Source organism: Pristis pectinata, chromosome 24, assembly GCF_009764475.1.
Source record: "Pristis pectinata isolate sPriPec2 chromosome 24, sPriPec2.1.pri, whole genome shotgun sequence".
Lineage (NCBI taxonomy): Eukaryota > Metazoa > Chordata > Chondrichthyes > Rhinopristiformes > Pristidae > Pristis > Pristis pectinata.
Window position 1 is genome coordinate 11722865 of NC_067428.1, and position 22608 is coordinate 11745472.

General features: G+C 38.8%; 1 protein-coding gene across 5 annotated transcripts in view; it reads left to right on the top strand.

The window, feature by feature from the left end:
* Positions 1-22608, top strand: part of LOC127582348 (zinc finger RNA-binding protein-like) — a 68528-nt gene that overhangs the window by 43067 nt on the left and 2853 nt on the right. For all 5 annotated transcript variants that reach the window (XM_052037504.1, XM_052037507.1, XM_052037505.1 and 2 more), the window contains 10 exons: positions 3731-3850; positions 6606-6751; positions 7334-7475; positions 7985-8175; positions 16585-16756; positions 17538-17679; positions 18024-18121; positions 19727-19822; positions 20941-21052; positions 22326-22423. In XM_052037504.1, the coding sequence (XP_051893464.1) occupies positions 3731-3850; positions 6606-6751; positions 7334-7475; positions 7985-8175; positions 16585-16756; positions 17538-17679; positions 18024-18121; positions 19727-19822; positions 20941-21052; positions 22326-22423 (1317 nt within the window). The remainder of the gene's footprint in view (positions 1-3730; positions 3851-6605; positions 6752-7333; positions 7476-7984; positions 8176-16584; positions 16757-17537; positions 17680-18023; positions 18122-19726; positions 19823-20940; positions 21053-22325; positions 22424-22608) is intronic.

A 22608-nucleotide genomic window follows, 5' to 3' on the forward strand; every position in this document is an offset into this window, starting at 1 on the left:
ACCTCCAGAATGGTTTGGGTCCTTTTGCTGCCATGTTCTAGGAGCTCGTTTTCAAAGGCAACACAGATGAAAACTCAAGTATTGAATTGTGGCAGCAATAGATTATCCAAGTCTCACAGCCATACAACAGCAAAGGCAGTACACCAGCCTTGTAGACTTCTGCCTTAGTCTTCAGAGATATGCCATGCTCAATCCATAGATCTTAAACATTCATTCCCTCTACCACAGGCACACAGTGGTTGCAGTGTGTACCATCTCCAAGATGCACTGCAGGAACCTGCCAAGTCGTCTTCAACAGAACCTCCCAAACACACAACCTCTACCACCTACAAGGGCAAAGGCAGCAGCCACACAGGTGCACACCACCACCTCCCAAGTTGCACTTCAATTTCTGCACCATCCTGACTTGGATGCAAAAATCCATTCCTTCATTGTTGCTTTGTCAAAATCCTGGAACTTCCTGTCTAACAACACTGCTGGAGTACCTTCGAACTTCAGTTGTTCCAGAAGTTGGCTCACCAGCACCTGTTCAAGGCAACTAGGAATGGGCATTAAGTGCTGGCCAGAGGCACCCATAATCCCGTTCAGAGTCGAGATGAAGTATCGCCTTTGGGTGAAGTGGGGTTAGAAGCTGGGATTTTTGGTCCAGGGTGAGCAGATGCAACTCATACTTCATCTTAATATCATGTATTCTATACTTTTAATTTCCATTATAAATGTTTGTTTCCACATTTATTATGGATATTTATGTAACTTTCTGCAGTATTTAAACTTCCCACCATTAATAATGCTAGTCATTGCATGACAAGCCAACGTAGCAGTTTCTGATTGATATGGGTATACAAATGTATTGATTATGTTGACAAAGTGGAAGCAGATATCATTGTAGTATTATTAATTCATCTCCTGTGGCATTATATATGGTATGTCAGGGGAAATGTTCTTGCCTACCTCTGATGTTTGTGTGGTTCACTTTATCTTTCCCTTTATTGCCGTTTGCTGTACTATCAGCCCTTTTAAGATTAAACAGATCATCCTTTTGATGCAGGTCATGCTTAGAAATCACCTCGGCCCTCAACTAGGAACTCTCTTCCTTTGCCTTCCTGTTTCTTGAGGTTTTCTTTCAATTTAGAATAAACAGAATCATTCTTTCTCAGAGATGTTAGAAAGTTGTGCTGTTATAACTAATCTAAATGTCAACAAAAGATGATTCAATTTCTCATTGTTTTTGATATCAAATGTTTTTGAAAACTGAAGTAATTAATAGTGAACATTTATGTGTAAAGGTGAGAAATTAGAATACTTTGCTCAGTCCATTTTAATATAGGGCATTTATTGGTGACAATAGAAATGGAGATGGAAGTAGATGTATGTCTCCCATTAACAAATTTTGTACAACAGCTAGTTTACTTAGAAAGCAAAGTCAATTTAAAGAACAGAGAGATCAGAAACTACAAGAACCTCCACCAATAAAATCAAGGCAGTTACTCCAGAAAAATATAATGAGTGACACAAAAATTATATGCAAAAAAATAAATCTTCTGGCAATGTAGTTATCAACCTTGCCCAATTACCCAATCACCTGTAATCTAGCTGGCTATGGAATTGTGCCACAGCCACTCATCAATTTACAATAGAGAGCCATTCCTGGAAAACATCTTGTTCGGCGAAATTTTGTGAATTAAAAAAGTTAAACAAAATATTTTGGGTATGGTGATAGTGTATTTCTATGGGCAGAGAGTAGGATACTGTACATTGTAGAAAAAAAATTTTTTTTAAACTTTGATTAAAGTATTATTTTCAGAATTAGATGTTTCATTTAGCACAAAGAAGCAGATTTTAAAAAAAACTATTCCAAAAATCAATTTCAAGGACAGGGAGGAAAAAGGACTTGCACAATTAGAATGTCAGAAAAAGAGCAGGAGCAAGCCAGGTGAGCCCTCAAACCTGGCTACGGTCGTAGCTGATATGATCTTGGACTCAGCTCCTCTTTACTGCACGTTTCCCGTAACCTTCTATTCCCCTTTAGACAAAACTCTGCCTCTCTCATTCCTCAATATATTCAATAATTCAGCCTTGGTCTCTGAGTTGCAGAATTCTGAGGATTGGCAACCCTCAAGAAGGAAATCACTCTATCTCTTTGAATGGGTGATCCCTTATCTTGAAACTCTGCTCCCAAGTCAGAGTTTCTCCCTCAAAGGAGACATCATCTTAGTACCTACCTTGTAAAGCCCTTTTGGAATCTTGTATGTTTCAATAAGACCACCTCTCATTCTTCACAGCTCCATTATGTGTAGGCCCAACTTGTTGAACTTTTCCCCTTGTAAGGCAACCTCTTCATCCCAAAAGTCAACCTAGTGAGCCTCCTTGAACTGTCTTCGTTGTAAGTATATCCCTCCTCAAACAAGGAAACAAAAACTGTATACAGTACGCTGTGTGGTCTCGCCAATGCCCTATACAGTTGTACAAGAACTTCTTTTGTGCTCTATTTACATTCCTAACTACTGTCTGTACTTCACATTTTATGTGTGAGGACATCATAATCTCCTGCACTGCAGAATGTTGTAATTTTCCTTTAAACAATATTTTTCTTTTCTATCATCCCTACCAAAGTAGATAACATAGCATTTCCCTACATTATGCTCCATCTGCAACCTTCTTGATCACCAACTTAACCTGTTTATATTACTATACCCTTTTGAAGACTCTGCATCCTCTTCACAATGTGCTTTCTAATCTCTCTTTGTATTGTCAACAAATTTAGCTGCAGTGCACTCAATCCCTTTATTCAAGTCATTAATGTAGCTTGTAAACAGGTGAGGCCCCAGCACTGATCCCTGTGACATCCTGCTAGTTATGATTTACCTATCGGAAAATTATTTCAATGGCTGTTTGATAGTCAGAGCCAATCCATGTCATAATATGCTAATATATTCTTACCTTGGAACATAGGAACAGGCCCTTCGGCCCACAATGTTGTGTAGTAATATTTATGTGATGACTCCTAGAAAACTAAATACAGTATATCTACTGGCTTTTTTCCCTACCCTGCTTATTATATCTTCAAATATCTAAAGTGCAGTTTTCCTTTCATAAGACAACATTGACGCTGCTTGATTTTATAATGATTTCTTTGTGTCCTTGCAACTACTTCCTTAGTAATGGATTTGCGCGTTTTCCCTATGATAGCTGTCAGGCTAATTGGCTTCCTACTTCCTACTTCCCGCTCCTTCCTTTCTTGAATAGGGACTACACATCTGTGGGTTTTCATTCTGCTGAGACCTATCCAGAATATAGAGACTTTAGGACCCTGGGATGTAGCCCATTAGGTCCCAGCGACAAACCCATTGTTTGTCTCGTAGCTTTTCCCCAGTGAAAGTGATTGCTTTTTGCTCCCTTTTATCCTGGATTTTCTGTTATTATTGGGATACATTTAGTGTTTTCTGTTGTGAAGACAGGTAAATATTTGTTCAGGTCTCTGCATTTCCTGATTTCTTTTGATCAGTTTCCAAGTCTCAATCTCTAATGGTTGGGAAGGTGTTTAGAATATGACAAGAATTGGACAATTGATCATGTGGAAAGTTTTTTTAGAAGCTATTTTGAATTGGTTGGTTTGTTGTCTGAGGTTTCTGAAATTTTGGTGTTGTATGGCTGTATATTTGTTCCCTTTTCCATCCTTCATTATCCTTCCACTTTGCTCACATTATTTCTTTAATTGTATTTTACATAGGTCCGTAATGATGAAGGAAAAGTGATCAGATTTCATTGCAAGCTTTGTGAATGTAGCTTCAATGACCCTAATGCAAAAGACATGCATTTGAAAGGTCGCAGGCATAGACTGCAGTATAAGGTAATAACCTCATTATTGTGTGTTTAACTCCAGTGAACTATCCTGCTTACTTTTTCATTTGGTGAATACTGCAATTTTGCAAATGAATTATTGTTATATACAGGGTATAATGCATGTAAGTCTAATCTATGCTACATATGACCATGAGCAGGAGTTTTGTTGACTGGTCAACCCTCACGTGTTTTTTTTAGAATGGTGGGTTGAGTACAGGTACTGCGCTGTTTTTACAAATTGAAGTTGTTAGCGAAGTAAAGGAAATATCTTTCTGTATTAGAATTGATTAGTATGAGTAAAGTTCCAGTGGTAAGAAAACAGATAACTAAAAGAACAGGCTCGTTTTGGGTATATGGAAGAAGGCTTATCGACCATTGGTTTTGTTTGCAGCTCACATAGGGTGAAGACAGTGCAAACTACGGTGGGGTAAATTCTTTGTCATGTTCAGTTACTTTCCTTTGTTGCGACAAAATTCTGAATATCTCTCTTCATACTGCATGTTATCCATGACTTCAGTGACATGCTACATATTTAGTTCCAAAAATCCCTGTTTTCTTGAGAATTAATGGTCCCATATTTTTGGTCTACAAAAGTTACACAAGAAATCAAGCATGAAAAGTTCTATTCTTGTAATGTTTTATTTGACTTTCTGAAATTTAGTACAGTGGTCACTTTTACCTAGCGACAAGAAAAGCTTGTCAGATTAATCAGTGGCTCACAATTTTGATTATAACCCACTTTAGGTTAGTGACTGTTTTTGTATTCTAGTATTAGTTTAAATTGCCTTTCCCTGATTGGCTCATATATGTTCCACAAACAGACCTGAGATGAGCTGAGATGAGTTGTTCACATGATTGCAGTGGCATGTGTAGAATGCCACATTGTAAACGTGTAAACCCATTCTGTCCGGACCATACAAAAGAGCTGGCCATAGATACTTCAAGGAAATTAATAGGTGTATCTCGCCCTACTGATTCCACCTCTGGAGTGTGGCTTGCAGTTGCTTTCAATGCTGAATCGTTCTGTGCATGTTTTTGCAAAGACCAAGGTGCTCTTTTGTTCTAACATGAGAACGCGTACCTACAAAACTGTGCATATTCAAAAAGCAAAAAACCAAAATATAAATCTGAATTACAAAGAAAATGTTGGGAATACTCAGGTCAGGCAGCATCTGCAGATAGAGAAACAGTTAATGTTTTGGGTCAATGACCTTTAATCAGAACTCTAAAAAATGTAAAATCAAACACATTTTAAGTAGAAGAGAAGGGAAGGATAGAGAGAACAAGGGGAATATCTGAAATAGAATGGAGACCAAGAGACTGGATGACGTGGTGGTGTAAACTGATATAGTGGTGAAAGCTTTTAATTGCAGCTGATCTATCTTTCGATGTAAATAGTATGAGGTGAATGAGATCAGAGGGAAGTAGGGAAAAAGTGCCAGAAATTTTGAGTTGCCAGCAGTCCAAAAGGTCGTCGGCCTGAAACAATGATTCTGTTTCTCCCTCCACAGATGTTAGATATTTCCAGCACCTTCTCTGTACACATTTACTGGGCCAGGACTGAAATTACTGAATTAAATAACCAATTACAATCTGGGTTTTCTCTGCCACCAGAATCTTGCTTATTTTTAATATTAGCAAGTGCCATCAATGGCACTTGAATAAAAACCGAGTTTGGCCCCGCTGTGATTGATACAGCTAGTCTACTTAATAACATATCTAAAGCTCAAGCTTACTGGCATCTGCATTAGCTGTATATAAAAAGACTTTTGTGTGAAATACTTAGTGGTACTTAAAATGGTACTTCAGGATTAAATATAGAGTTCTAAATTAAGTGCCAGCAACCTCTCTCTCTCTTTTTTTATCAGACTAAACCAAGCTATAAGGCCATTCCATTCCATGGAGCTGCTCCATGCTGGGAATTCCATATCTACTTCATCCACCGGTGCCTGAGGTCTATTTGTACGGATTTTTAAGTCCTTTGCTTCTGTCTAAACGTTTTGGCAGACATTTGAGACCTACTCTGACCTCTCTAATCATGCAGCTTCTGTAAAAGACCACTCCTTTATTGGTGACAAATGAAAGGGCTTGATCATTGTACCCAATCACATGTTCGTCTTCACTTTTTCTTAGTTCAATGGTGTCTTTGATTCTGTTTGCACAATGATCGACCTTTGCACTTGTATTTTCCATCAGTTAAAGATGAAAGTATTACTGCTCACTTTGCTGGGGAAAAAATGCTTCTTACACTGAGAAGAAATTCATGTGAAAATTTAGATATCTTAAATTTTTTAGGCTTAAGGAGACATAGTCATTTAAATAAGTAGGCCTAAGGAAATAAAACTAAGACTACTGGAAACACAAAAGCTGGCCATTCAACATCTGAAAAAAAACAGGTTAAGCTTTTAGGTGGGTTCCTATAAATTTCACCTGAAACATTAACCCTGTCTTTCCATTTCAGACAACTGACCTGCTATTGTAATGTTGCCATTTTATATTTTTTCTTTCATTGTAAGCAGAGGGAAAGTAGATGAAATAAATACTGGTTTAGGAATGAATTTAGGTTAAATTTGGTTTAAGAGATCCTTAAAATCAGTGGACTTTAAGAATTCTGTTCCTACTGAACTGTGAGTGTGCTGGATTCTGATGTTCTGCAGTTTTTAAAAAAAAAATTGTATATTTTTGGTTGAGTCCAGCCAGTGAACGTAAAACCTTTTGTTTTTGAACAATTTACTAATGAATTCTCTCTCTTTGATTTAAAGAAAAAAGTAAACCCGGACCTTCAGGTTGAAATAAAACCAAGTATCCGTGCTAGGAAAATCCATGAGGAGAAGATGAGAAAGCAAATGCAGAAGGAGGAATACTGGAGAAGGAGAGAAGAGGAAGAGCGTTGGCGAATGGAAATGAGGTTAATGCAGCATTTTGACCGAAAACTGATTTGCAAACAATTCCTGTTCATTTTGAGGGATTTTGTCAGACACATGAATTGCACAGCTGCTACAATTAAAGGTTTCATAATAATTTTGTGATCTGTTTTGAGAAGTATTGGACCCATGGTTAAAGGCAGCCTATGAAGCTGGTAAAACTGCTGTGTTGCTCAGAACTGACATTTTCTGATCTTTACATCTGGCCAGACCCAGAATATTGAGGCCTTTATTTTTGAGTCAGAGGGTAAACATCTGTGTCTTGTGCAGTGAAATGTTGCTTCGGCCTGCATTAAGAAATATTGAGCATTGTAATACTCCCCTGCCATAAATGACGTTAACCATTTTTTTAAAAAAAGGAAATCAAGATTCCTCAGGCAGCAACACACATAGTGTTTACTCAACTCTCAGTTGTTTGCAGAATATAGTGCATAACATTGCTGTTTTGTTCATCCACATAAATGACATGCACTTGACAATGGTTCATTACATGTGAAATACTTTGGGATGACTGAGAGGTGCAACAAACATGTCCCCATTTTAAATGTCTCTGTACACTGTTACAGACGTTACGAAGAAGAGCTGTATTGGAGGAGGGTGGAGGAAGAACACATTTACTGGGAAGAACAGCGCCGCAGGTTAGCACCAGACTGGCACCCACCACCACTCATGGGAAGATTGGGCATGCCACAGGCACCTGCACCCATGGTATGTTTACACTCGTGATATTTAACATTTATTGAAAAGGAGCACCTTATTCCAAAATATGGAATGTTCTGTTCTGTAGAAGTTGTTTAATCATAAGTTATCCTCTATTCCCAAAGAAGTACCGAAGATATAACAAGTTACCTCTGCACAATTTCTATTGTATTCACACATTGAATTGAGTAAACATAAAGTAATTGAATTTTGCCTTCCAATTATATTACTAATAACGTTGCTGGAACATTGTCATCTTCACTTCACAATTGCCAACATCCCAAGGTATGATAGTAAAAGAACACGCTGCAAGTGCACATGAGAAATTCTTTCAAATATATCTGTAACCCTTCATAAATCAGTAATACAGTGAATGAAAGTAAAGCTCTTAATTTGCTGAAGTTCCTGTTAATTTCTCAGGTTCATAGTTTTGCCATTTGTCACAAAAAACAGGTAAGGCATACATTATTGTGACACATAAGTGAATGAAAATTAAATCTTGTTTTTAAATATTTCAGCCTCCTCGTCGTCCTGATTCTTCAGATGATCGCTACATCATGGCAAAACATGCTAACATATATCCTACGGAAGAAGAATTGCAGGCTGTGCAAAGGATAGTCTCTCAAACAGAGCGGGCTCTCAAATTGGTGTCTGATGTTATTTCTGACCAGGAAGGTCTTAAAAAAGAGGGAGAGAATAAGGAGAAAGGGTAAGAAACATGAGTTGGAAGTCTATTGAACCAAGATGGTCCATCTTATGCTACTGTTATCAAATTGATACTTTTTTTTAGTACTTTGTAATTATCTTTTTCATTTTTTGGGAACTGGGTGTTGCTAGCAAGGCCAGCATTTATTGCCCATCCCTAATTGCCCTTCAGAAGGAGGTGGTGAGCTGCCTCCTTAAGCTAGTCCTTGTGGTGAAGGTACTCCTATAGTGTTATTGGGCAGGCACTTCCAGGATTTAGACCCAACGACAATGAAGGACCGGTGATAGGGTCCACGGATGGAAACCTGCAGGTAATGGTGCTCCCATGCATCCGCCATTCTGTCCTTGATGACAGGTGTGGTGGGTTTGGGAGGTGCTGTCGGAGTAGCCTGGGTACATTTTGTAGATGGTACATTGTGCACCCACTGCACAAGTGGTGGAGGAAATGAATGTTTTGGTTGGTTGATGAAGTACCCATCAAGTGGGCTGTTTTTTCCTGGATGGTGTAGAGCTTCTGAGTTGTTGGTGTCCATTCATACAGGGCAGAAGGGAGTAATCCATCACTTGCTTGATCTGTGTCTTGTAGATGGTGGAAAGGCCTTAGGGTGTGAGGATTTGAGTTCTTCACCACAGGATATCTGCTCTTATAATTATGGTATTTGTGTGGCAGGCCCAGTTGAGTTTCTGGTCGATGGTAACCCCAGAATGTTGGGAGTCTCTGATGGTAATGACAGTGAATGTCAAAAGTAGGTGGTTAGATTCTCTCTTTTTAGGCACTTTGGTGTGAACATTACATGCCACTCATCAGGCCTTGCTTCAATGTTGTCTACGTCTCGCTGCATTCAAGCATAGGCTGTTTAGTTTGCTGCGGAGTTACAAATGAATTTGAACATTGCACTAATATCCCTGCCTTAGGATGGAAAGAAAGTGATTGTTAAAGCACTTGAGGAAATCCTTTAATGGTGTCCTAAGGTCAAGATGGTTCACCTCGGGTAACCACAGCCATCTTCCTTTGTGCAAGGTATGAATGCAACCTCTTTGCCCATTGAGTTCAGTTTTACCAAGATGCCTTAATGTCAAAGGCATTCACTCTCACCTATTCCCAGGAATTCAGTTCTTTGGTCTATGTTTGGACCGTGGGAGAATTGACATCCAGACTGGAGTGGTCCTGGCAAAACCCAAGCCAGGCATCAGTGAATGGAGTAACTTTCAAAGCTGGCTTCTGTCACTATGCTGATGACTGATAGTAGACTGATTGATCAATAAGTAGCCAGATTGAATTTGTTCTAATTTTTGTGAATAGGACATACCTGGTTAGTTTTCCACATTTGCTGGGAGGACACCAGTGTTGTAAATGTTCTAGAACAATATGACTAGAGCTGCAGCTAGTTCTGGAGGACAGGTCTTTAGTATTGTAGCTTGGATGTCTTCCTACCCCTTAGTGTTTGCTTTATCAGGAACAAGCCAAGATGGATCATCTACTTGGCACTTCTGGCTGAAAGAATATGGTTCTGAAGGTTTCAGCCTTTGGCACTCGTGGTAATGGAACTGTTATTTTATAAAAGAACTTAGAAGTACTTTTTTTAATGTCAAGGAAACATGGAGACCACAATAGATTAACAAAAGCATTCTGAAGAAAAGCCTAACTCAGTGGAACCTCTATTTGGACTAGACTTTCCAAGAAATATATGGACAGCCCTATACCAGAAAAAGAAGCTGGACAAGGAAGATGTGACCATGTCTTTCAAACCAAGGGAAATCACATCAGTACCTAATTGTGACTACTACAATGAAAGTCGTATACCAGGACATAACTATACAAGTTGACTCCACCATAGTATATGAAAAATAAATAATGGAATGCAGTAATTAATATATAATCTCCCAGCCATTTTGCATATTATAAAATCTCACCAACATCAACTAAATGAATCAATTGCTAATCTATTGATTTTGTGCAGGAATGTTTAGCAGGACACCAGAACACCCTGCTCCTTTCTTGTATGGCGCCCCACCTGAAAGGCCGAATGTGTCCACAGTTCAATTACTTATTGTCTGTGCTCTGCATAGCACTAGATTATGGGACGTAAACCAACAACCTGATTCAAGAAGTATTTTGCCAATTTGCCAAGCTAACAACCTAAGCAGCTCGAGTGTAATTTCAGCTGTTGGTAAATGAAATTCAACAGCACCAAGGAAAATATTTTCAGGTGTCATAGGCAAGGCCAGCATTAAAGCCCATTCATAATTTTCCATGGGCCACTACCTTTAAGCCACTAGAGTGTGGGATAGAGATTCTCCCATGTTGCTATGTGGTTTAACCCAAAAAATGATAAAGGAATCTTTCCAAATCAAATTTATGTGCAATTTAGAGGGAAACCTGTAAGTGGTTATGTTCTTATTTTCCTGTTTCCCTTGTTCCAGGTGGTAGAAGCTGCATGTTTTGACACAGTCTTTCCAGTTGCTGCTGTGCACATAGTAAATTGCAGCTGCAGTAAATGAGGGATAGAATGAATACTTAAGTGAAGGATTGGGTGCTAATCCAGTGCATTACTATGCCCTGGGTTGTTGGAGCTGTACTATCCTGACAGAGAATATTGCATCACGCTCCTGACATATGACTTGCAGATGTCGAAAAGGTTTTTAGAGAGTCTTTGGATGACTCGGACGCTGCAAAGCAGCCAGCCTCTGGTAACCATAGTGTTGATGTGGATTGACAAATTGAGTTTCTGCTCAGTAGTGACACTGGTATGTTAATTGTAGAGGATTCATTATTGGTAATGACAGATGAAAGTTGCATTTTATTGTTGGTGGTGGAATTTCTTGACCCATTGGCCCAAGCTTGAATGTTATCGAGCTTTTGTTGTGTGTGGAAATGGATTGTGTCATTATCAAAGTTGCACATGCAATGGAACTCTGCAATCATCAGGGAATGTTGCTATTTTTGACATTATGGAAAGAAGGTTATTGAAATGGTGGAGACATTGTCCTGAGGAACCTCAGGAGTGATGCCTCTGGACTTGGATAATTGGCCTTCAGGGTCTGTAACTACTTGCTGTCAGCTAAGCACGACTCAAACCATTAAAAACATTTTCTTCTAGATTTCCATTAACTTCGGTTTTATTAGGTCTCCTTAGACAAATACTACCTTGGTGTCACTCTGATCAACTCTGGAATTCAGTATTTTGTCTATGTTTGGACCAGAGGCTGTAATGAAATCTGACACTGAATGGTAAGAAGATTATGGGTAAATTGTGCTTGATAATACTGTTGGCAACCCCTTTGATTATTGCACTGATGGTTGAGTGTAGCACAATAGAACGTTATTTGCCAGTGTAAGATCTGTCCTGCTTATTTTGGGCACAACAAATCAGCCCAATTTTCCACTTTCATCAGGTAGATGCTCGTGTTGTCCTGGCTCCTGCACACCCTTAAAATTTATTAAAACTGAGGGTAGGTTGTTCACACAGCATGGTGGTTTTAAGGAACGAGTTGCCAGAGTAGGTAGTAAAGGCAGATATAATTACAATGTTTAAGAGGCATTTGGGCAGGTAATTAGATAGGAAAGACACAGAGGGATACAGTCCTAATGCAGACAAATTACATCACGGTCAGCATAGATGAGTTTGGCCAAAAGGGCCCGTTTCTGTGCTGTACAGATCTATGATTTTATGATTATTGAGTTCACTGGAAAATTTATTAACATTGTGTAACAACTAAATAATGTATGATGGATTATTAATAGGAATAACATCCAGTAATCTGCCAGTCTGGCACCACCAAAAACCCCAAGTGTGCTGGATTATCCGAGGCTTAATCTATTTAATTCTCTTTAGTATGCATGTAATCAGTGTTGTAGCTTCACCAAAGGAAGTCATTGCCCCTTTTATCAAAACCTCAAAACTAATTTTACATAACTTCTACCTCTATTCTAAGAAGGGAAAATCAGCTTGACCAATATCGCCACATAACTGAAGACCTCCTCCTTGAAAAGGGATTCAAAGCAATTACTCTGTGCATTGTATCTGCACCAGTCTTTAATAAAAACAGCCATCCAACCTAATGCCACTTTTCAGCTCTGGATTGTTGCCTTGTGGGAAGTGCATATCTGAGTATATGATGCAGCTTTCTACTCTGAAGCCTTCTTGGGGAATGAGTTCCAGATCCCCACTACTCCCTATGAAAACAGTTTATGCTCAAATCCCCTTTAATTACTGTCCTCTTATTATTGACGTTTCTATTAAAGGAAATAGGTGCTTTCCCTGCATAGTTTTAACCTCTCGTTATTTCATAATCTCAATTAAATCTCTCCTCAGGAAACAATCCCAACCTATCCAGTGTTTCTTTACAACTAAACTTCTGTGGTTTTTTCAATATCCTTATAAATCTGTTCTTTTGTGTCATGTGCAGTGTAATTTTACTTGTAACTGGAACTGATCTCCGTTCACAATAAGTAGTTCAATGCATTTAAGTTCTAGGGAGTGATACAACCGAATACCACTTCTGATAGCTGTACGTAGGATTCACATTGTTTTTCCTTTGCACTGACAACTCTTTTGTTATTTCGTCACTCCTGGGGTCATTCTCATCCTAGTCCTTCCCTTTGATGTACTTCTCCCCTCCTCACTTTTTCTGCTTCCTAAGACTTGTTTTTTCTCTTCACTTTTCACTTTTGTTGAAAGTTCAATGACAGAAAATATATTTCTCTATAAAGTGCTGCCAGATCTGATGACTATTTCCTATATTTTCTGTTTTTATGTCAGATTTCCATCAGTCATAGTATTTTGTTATTCTATTTACAGATTGTGCTGTGCACTGTTGCATTTGGACCTGCTGTTTGATACTTCCTGGGTTTGTCTGTTTGAAAGCTTTTGGCACTGTAGTATCTGGCTAGTTGTTCCTGATTGCCAAAAGAATGATAAGCAATATTGGTGATAAATGATGAAACTTATTGCTTTGGAATAGTAGATAACTAGGAGGATAGTTTAAGCTCCACCTGATCACATAATGTAAGCTGCTGCTTCACTATGAATGTTATGTCACGGTCCTGTTTTTCAACCCAAGGCCACATTAAGTGGATGAACATTAACTGCTCACTTGAGTACTTGTTTCAAAATGTTATAATTTTGCTGGCAAATACAAGAAATTTCAACTGAAGGCTTTAATAGAAAGGCTATACTCTATTCATTCACTCCATGTATTACCTTTGTCCACCCATGCCCTCCGGTGGCATTATTGAAATGATACAATACAGGAAGTCCCTGGATTATGAACGAGTTCCATTTTTGAGTCTGTTCGTAAGTTGAATTTGTATGTAAGTTGGAACAGTTACGTACAGTTCACATCTAACGTCAATTAGTCAAATGTTTGTCTTAGTATATGGTATATATTTTACCTAAAACATCATAAATATTAATAATGCAATAATAAATGTAGCTTGCAGTACAGTATTTATAATTGTTATTTATTCAAGTTAAAGGGACCCATTTCGACAGTTTTCGTTACGTTTCTTTTTTTATTCCGTGTGGGATGCAGCGAGTTAAGGCTCAGTGCGTCGCGGGTGATGTTAACCGAACATGGAGCAGTTACTAGCATTTCTTTACTTTATCAAATAAGTTTATGAGAAAGCGGATCGATTGCGGTCTCTGTGTCAGGTGGACCGCCGCACTATCAGGGGACACGAGAGGCCTCAATGTGCAAATAACTCTCAGCCCGGAGTTACACTCACTGCCAAAGCTTTTAGCACATTATCCAATGGCAATTTGAAGATAATCTAATTGTCAAGTGGACTGATTAAACTTCCCGCACTGCATTTACATTTGCAGGGTGCGCGGTGTCTAATGGAATTTTTAAAAAAATGCTGATTCCAGCTCCATTCACAGTATAGACTGCATGGGTTTTCACTTCAGATGACATTGAACGTTCTTTGCTCCTTCCACCGCATCCTCAGCGCTTGAAGGTGCTCTGGCAAACAAAAATAAATGAAGAGTCCATGCCAAGAATAAAATGCAATTATACACAAAGGCCGTCAGCTACGATTTTTTTCAGGCATAAATGAGAATGGGAACCGCGAGGTCAGTTCGTAAGTACGGGCGTTCGTAACCCGGGGACTTCCTGTAATGAATACAATTGGCTATAGTAGTTGAGAAGCAACTTCTACAAATTCTACAAATCAAGTTTAAAATTATTGGAAACATTATCTTTTGAACTATATTGTATACAGACTTCATAATATTTTCCTGTGAACATATAATTAACAAGTAACCAGATGCTGCATCAACATTGCGCACTAACGCCTTGCTCACCTCTGGTTCTGTCAGGGCAACTTGGCTGCAAGGCCTCATTATAGTTTTGGGTCCAGGCAAGGACAAAAGATATGAATTCCAGAGATGATTTTGGGCTGTAAAGTGCAAGTGCCACACAAATGGGAGGCATTGCACTAATGTATCTTAAGGAATTGACGTCTGCTGTGTTTTCTCATTTTGGAATGTGTATAGCTCCAGACTCTCAACAACGTGGGTCATTTTTAACAGCCCTCTTGAGGTGACAGCAAGCCAAATCACCACTTGTATGAAGTGGCTACCAGAAACTACAATAAGATCAAACCCAGGTGTCCACCCAGATTTGACAAGGAAGCACTCTGTAATGTCCTTGGAGTACTTGTGTTTAAATTTGCAGAACTATCTGATGGTCTAGTTGAGCAGCAGCCTGCAACAAAATCATAGCTCTCGGCATTGAAGTAGCATCACACTGGAATGCTTTCAAATGGGAATATCTTCTGGAATCTTAACTGATTCCAGACCATGGCATTGCATTATGGAAAATTGTGATATAGACAGTTTTCTAGCAACGCTACTACTCCCTGCCTGTCACGCAGTAATCTAGCTGTGGACTCGGTAATGTACAATTAGCATGAGCTCCCCATTCTTGTATTTTGTGCTTTAACTGATAAAGTAGCCCATATGCCACATTAACCATTTTATCTAGCTGTTCTGTTAGCTTCAGGGATCTGGATGTGAACTAAATGATCCCTTTGCTCCCCTACATTTCCTATTATTTGTTGTGTATTCTCTTGCCTTGTTTGTCCTTCCCAGGTTGATTACCTTGTACTTCACCAGATAGAATTCCATTTGCCACTCTTCTGCCTATTTAATGTCCTCCTCAGGTCCTCTGCTATGCTCAGTGTGCTCAACTGCTTGTAACCATACAGATAGAAATCATTTGGTTGAAGGCTGGTTCTAAAAATATTGTATGGCTTGGATTATCCATTTTGGCAGTGTCTCCTGGTGACACAGTAGACTAGCTCTCTCCAACACAATTACATCTGGAAACTGCTGTAGAAGTGTACTAATAATGTGCTGTACTTCCCTTCCGTCCAGTCTACAAAACATTTATTTTTTTCAATTGTTTTCACTCAGTACATTACCACAATATCAATCTTTGCTTGAACATCATGGCTTCAGGACAACTAGTAGACTTTATTTCATCTAATTGTTCGTTCTCCTTGCTATCTATGGGATTTTCAGCCAGCATCTTATTTTAAGTGTGTTGATCATTTCCTCTTCTTTAAAAAAAAATCCAGCTTTCACATCTGTACAGCTCTACCAGGCACACCAAATGTTTTGATGTAAGAACTGGTCACAGAGTATTCTAAGTGATTCACCACCTGACTCTCTGGAGCTTTTCCACCATCTACAAGACATCGGACAAAAGTGTCATGGAATAGGCTGCACTTGCCTGGATGAGTTTAGGTCCTACAACGCTCAAGAAACTTGGTACTGTCTCGTATGTTTTATTAGCTCCCAACTCTCCACAGTAAACCTTCATTCCTTCCATCACTGGTGCTCTAGCTGTTTTGTCCACAATCTACAAGCACGGCAAAAACTCACCAACAGCATGAAGAGGCAAATGGCCTCCAACTCTGTTGTGTATGAAATGATCATTTAAATAAATAATTTTGTGAAATGCCAGTTCATTTTTCTTGTATCATACACAGGATGTGGCGGTCACCAACGTTGCCAGCGTTTATTGTTTGATTCCAATTGTTTTTGAGAAGGTAGTAGTGAGTCACCTTCCTGAACCGTAGTAGTTGGTTTGGTGAAGGTATATCTTTGATTCCGTTGGGCAGGGAACTCCAGGGTTTTGACACGATGATGTTTACAGCAGCCAATTAACCTAACAGCCCACACGTCCCTGGGATGTGGGAGGAAACTGGCACATTGGGGAGAAATCCACATGGTCACAAGGAGGGTGTGCAAATTCCACGCAGTACTTGAGGTCAGAATTGAACCTGGGTCACTGAAACTGAGACAGCTGCACTTCCCCAATGCCACTGTGCTGGTCTAATATGTCGGACTACTGCAGTTGGGCTCCTTTAAACTCGTATTTAAAGGTCTTCCTACCATTTTCACAGAAAAGGTGACCTTGGATCACGTGTGTTGAAAGGAGTCATGCGTGTTGGCGTGTTGGCAAAAGGATTGCTACTACGTGGAGATCGGAATGTTAATCTTATCCTGCTGTCTGCCCACAAACCCACAAAAGCCCTTCTGGAGAAAATCTCAGCCAACCTGCCTAAACAGCTCTTGGTAACCATCTTTTTGAATTTAATTGAACTTTCTGAAGCAATTTTCTGTGTTCTGACTAACACTGGGGAAAATCTGAGTGTCTTAATTAATTTGTCAAATATACTTATTACAATTTCAAACGTGTGCAAGGCATAGTGTATTTATGGCTCAATTAGTTCATTTTATGGAAATCATTGCATTTCACAAGGATTTGAAAGCAATTTCTGCTGGAGTTCTTTCCATTTTTAGACTGATTTAAAATCCAAACCGAATTGTTTTAATTCTGTAAATTGTGCAAATTGGTGAAACGCAACCAAATGACCTGATAGGAAGATGATTTTTATACCTCTACTGAAGGTGCTGACTCTTGTTTGGATGTTGTTCCACAGGCACCCTATAGCACCTCGGCCAATTGTTAACATGCGAGTCGAGGTGAGTGGTGGCAAATTGTTTTGACTGTGAGGGTGAAACATCGCTGCAAAGCCCTGTCAGCACTCACCCACTCTCTGCTAACTCTTTTAACACTTGAGTAATGGTCAGGGATTGTAACATTTTGTCCTGTTCCCTAGTTTTGGGGCACTGAGGCTAATTATAGATTTCACTGCCCCTCCATCTCCTTTTTCCCATAGCTGAAATCAGCTGACTTTGCACACTAGGATTATTTATTTGTTGTTACTGGTTTTGTATTGTTGCATTGCACAACAAAAGAAGGCTCAGCATCTCTGAACCATTATCATGAAATTAATTGTTTATAATCTTCCTACAGACCTTTTCATACAAGCTCTTAATTTTTGATTCGCAGACCATAACAGAAGAATTGTATGAATTGAAAACCTGCCCAGATGAGTCTTGCATTTTCCTTTCTACAAATAAAGAGCCCAAGATGCAGGTCAAAATTTCGCTGACCTCTCCTGTAATGCGAGATGATGTTGTGAAAGATAAGGGTGAGATTCACGCAAGAGTTTTGAACAGCATTGTGGTGGGCGGAAATCTGTGTGTCATTGACATTTACCTGAATCACTGGGCTGGATGGGGTTTGGCCACAAAATTTCCCAATGGCATGGAGTCGTTATAAGTATACCACAATCTAGTTCTGAAGAAGGAATGCAAACGACTTTTCCCATGGTTTTTTTTCATTTAATTTTGTTCCCCTTAGCTCTGCTCAGCCCTCAGTTTCTCAGTTTGTAACTGTAGAAAACTAGCTAACATGGTGGCTTGTTCAGTATTTTAGCTCTCGTTTACTATAAACTAACTGTTGCTTTGGGACTATCCCCTCTTTATTTTTAAGATGCAACAACTGCCCCAGTGCAGGATCCATCAGATGTATTGAACAAGCAAAAATGCCTTGAGGGTCTAGCTGCCCTTCGTCATGCCAAGTGGTTCCAGGTAAAAATATACTGTGTAACAGTTTATTTTTCAGTATCCATCAGCTTTAGGTGGGGCCATTGATTTTATGATTGTCAACTTCCGTCTTCATTAGTGAATCAGTGATTTTTCTTTTAATCTGCATTTGAAGTGGCACTACTTGGTCCTTTTAGTAACAGCCATGAATTTACAGTGAGTGAATCAAATTTGTTTACTTTCCTAAAGGTGAAGGGAAAATGCTGGAAATAAAACAAAATTCCAGAGATGCATAAATTCCCTTAGAATTTATAAAGAAATGTATAAGTTGGTCTACCTACAGCAATGAAGGGAATAAAACCATTAACTTGCCATTTAGACTTGATAGCTGTTGATGGCCCTGTTTACCAACAGATTTTTTTTTGTTTTCAGTTTATTATGTGGGATTCCAGAAGTCTTGAATATATTTTAGAAATCAAGCATTGGTCACAAATGTTACTAAATCAAAATGGTATGCAACCAATCTACTGAAGTAGAATTGTTAAAACTTTTTCTGCAACTTAAACAAAGGTGATTTAGCTCATCACTAAGGCTTTTAAGGGTATATTTTTCTTTTCTAATTTTAGAGATTTAGGTTGACATGTGCACCTTGTTCTCTGCATTTTGATGAGTCCAGAGGTGCAATAAATCAATATAGCTGGAGGTCTGGGGCTGGCATTTGGAAAGATGCTCCTGTCACATGCAAACAGCCTTCAATGTAATTTGAAACACTCCCTAAACTGTTGGAAATGGAGTGACACTAAAAATGAAATGAAATGAAAACAGAATGGCAAATGAAGAATGGTAATATGCAGCTGGAATTAATTTGCATTAGAATAACTTCAGTGAACATTGCGTTGGATGAATTAATTTCTGTGGTGCATTTATTATTACTAAACTGGGCAAACATGTTGCTTTTACTTTAAGTGTCTATTTGACCTACAAAGGCTAAAGATTGTCATGGAGTTTTATCCTGGAGTTTCAGTTTTAATAGGCAGTTTTTGTTTTTAAATGTTGTGTTCCAGTATACTTGCATCACTGTCATTTAGTCACCACTGTTGATGGCTTCAGCTCTGATTCTGTTATGATCAACAAGAGGAATGAGCCCATTCCATATTTCATTGTATTGCTTTTTTTAGCTGCAAAACCCAGGAATTTTGGAAACAATTTTCCATAAATACCTGCCTGCCACAGGCTTCCTCTTTAAGGACTTATCTAGTATTGGAAACATTAACAACTATAAAGTGAACAGCAAACAGAAAACACATGTTGGAAATCTGTAATTAAAACAGAAAATGTTAGAAATACTCAGTAGATCAGACAGCAACTGTGGCGAGAGGAACAGAATTGACATTTCAGGTAGATGACCTTTCATTAATTCTAATGAGACCTCATCCATTTGACTGTTAACTCTGTTTTACCTTCTGCAGATGCTGACTGACTTGCTGAATATCTACAGCATAATTTATTAATACTCTTTCATACCTGATTTTGTGTTTTGAGTTTAATGTATATTGAATCTCTTATGGTTGTGAATATAAAAGTACTCATTATTATCTCTGTGCTTTTTAACATTAATTAATAATTTATGATTTCCTTTGCAAATGGAAGGCGAGGGCTAATGGCTTGCAATCCTGTGTGATCATCATACGAATACTACGTGACCTGTGCCAGCGTGTGCCAACTTGGGGAGCCTTACCGGACTGGGTGTGTATGCAAATACTATAAGGTGATGCCAGTAAAATTATAACAGTTTTACAGTAAAATTATAAAATTTGCTGGTAAATTTCCACCATTTCTGCCCACCACCAGTGTTTCATTTTTTTCCTAAAGACATTTTGATTCCATGGCTATAGCAGCACCCTAGTACTTGCCCAAGTTAGTTATGTAAGCCTGCATACTTGAATTTTAGCAACTATTCATGGAGATCAATATGGCTAAAATGATTTACCTCCTTATCAAGTAGCTTTGTGCAAATCACTGGATAATGGCCCAAGAGTGGAGACCCCCATGTTTTTTCCTTTTCTCTACACTAGGGAAAATCCTAGGGCTGTTTTCCCCCAGTCCCTTCAGCCACATCTTTGCCCCAGATAAGACTGGCCAACTTATCACAGCTTATAAGGGAGCTCGTAGATGCTCTGCCCAATTAAGCCAATTTGCTGTTTTAAGTAAATATTTTGTCCACTTAACTGGTCCTACAAAGAGATTCATTGCTGTGGCTTCATCAAAATAAATGATTCCATTGTAACTTCCATTCGAAATGCAGCAACTCCTCATCTCTTATTGGACTTCTGAGGCATTAGTAGCAATTGGGTGTCTTTCAGTAGTTCAGAGGTGTCGCTTCTTCACCCCTCAGATCCAACCAGCAGCTGCCAACTCTTTCCCTTGACTCTCTATCGTTTTTTTCCTCCTTTAGTTACTTTTTGCTTATTAATTTCTTATGATCTTGGAGACTTCTCAAATCTAGTTCTTCCAACTTCTTTCTCTGGTTGACAGATGTAATCATTCTAAATGGACTGTTGATTTCTCTCATTTGCTGCCAGTGCCTTTAATTCCTTCTCCCTATTCTCCAGCACATCTCCATTCTTCCACTTTAGACAGTGAGTTGACTTTATGCAGAGATTAAACTTGCCTTTATTAATCCAGACTTGCATTTTCAGTTCATTAGTTCTTTTCCACTGAATATTTTAAAATGAATTTGTTTAGATACAGACTGCTGTTCTAGGAAATAAGAAGCCAACTTACATTGTATATACTGTATTTCACAACTTTGAAAGTAGGTTCAGATCAATTTTAATTCCACATTGCTCTTTTGAAAAAAACAGGCTATGGAGCTGCTTGTGGAGAAAGCCATTAGCAGTTCTTCAGGCCCATTGAGTCCTGGTGATGCAATGCGGAGGGTATTGGAATCTATTGCCTCTGGAGTTCTTCTTCCAGGTTGGTGCCTCTTGCTTGTTTTGGGAACGAATTGTCTTTTGGCCTATATCTTGTGCAAGGCATTTCCTATCCTTTTTTCTTTCAAAATTATATCATTTTTTGCTCCAGTTAAAAGATGTCATTGTTGGGAATGGAACACCTACTATTTGGGCACCCAGTGGCAGCATCACAGCACTTTAGTCAAGTATAGCAGTCCTGCCATTTGAAGTTCTCAACACTGTGTCCCAGTGGTCCCAAGTCCGTTTCAACACTTTAGTAAGAATTGACTGCCCCAATGATGAGATTATCTCTGACTTTCCCTAGTGGAGTAGTGTGATAGTTTTTCTATGGCTGTATCAGTATTTTGTGGCCATTCTGAACTAGATTGCCAATATTAAGCCAAATTAAAGACCTTTCAGATAGAAGTAGATTTGCTCATTTCACACAGAACTTTTGCAAACTGAATTTGAATTTGGGTTCATGAGAAGAAGTGGACAAGGTCTTGCCCACAGTACAGCCATATGGCTGCCTTCCACTACATATCTGATATATAGCATAGAAGGGGTAACAAGAAGAGAACCTGAATTATTTGCCATTCCTAATTGTGAGTGAATCTTAACACTTTTAAGATCACATTGAAGACTTTGCCAGCTGTCTCAATGTTTTTTTTTATGAAACTCAAGCAATAGACTCCAGCATGTCATTGTATCACTGTGACTACTTGTACTATGTATGCATGCTTATTGGCTTAATTCTGCATTTTAGCAAAGTTGGTTCTCCCTCAAACCTTCTTTATATTAACTACTTTATTTAAAACTGAACAGAATGAAGAAAAGCCTGATTCCTAATAAAGCTTAAAGGTGAATGTTAGGTTCCTGTTGTTCCCACATCCATGCTCTCTTCTATTGGCCTGTATGCAAAATTTTAAGACCAACTTCTGTAAGCCACCAAAGACTGAAACTGTACCCTGCAGATGATGGGCCTTCATTGCAAAAGAGAGAGTGTGTTGGTGCCTCCTTGCTGTCTAGATTATTCAGGATATAGAATAACCATTGTGTAACAAGACAGGTGATCTGGGGTGAGTTTAGATGCTTGTTCAATGATTTGCCAAATCATTATTGATTCATGTGCAAATTCCCCAAGAGTAGCATGTGCACAGCAAGATTTTTGATGCCACAAAAATGATGCAATTGTTATATCGACCAGTTTTATCTGTTTGATGAGATCAGTTGTGTTTTTTATAAATCAAGTCTGGCTATAGCGTCTGACCATATTTTGTATTTGCTTGCAACAGATGGCCCTGGACTTCTAGATCCCTGTGAAAAAGACCACTCGGATGCCCTGTCCTGCATGAACCATCAGCAAAGAGAGGATATTACAGCTAGTGCACAGGTAAGATTTCTGTGCCATGCATATATCCATTTCATCAAGATATTCTATTTGCAAACCTGCTTTCAAACGACCTCAGTGAGGTGACAGTAAAACGGCAAATGTGCAGAATCTGAAATGAAAACAAGGAATGCAGAAGCCATCAACATCCTAAGGAGTATGAGGCTAGTTTAGATTTTTTTTCCTGG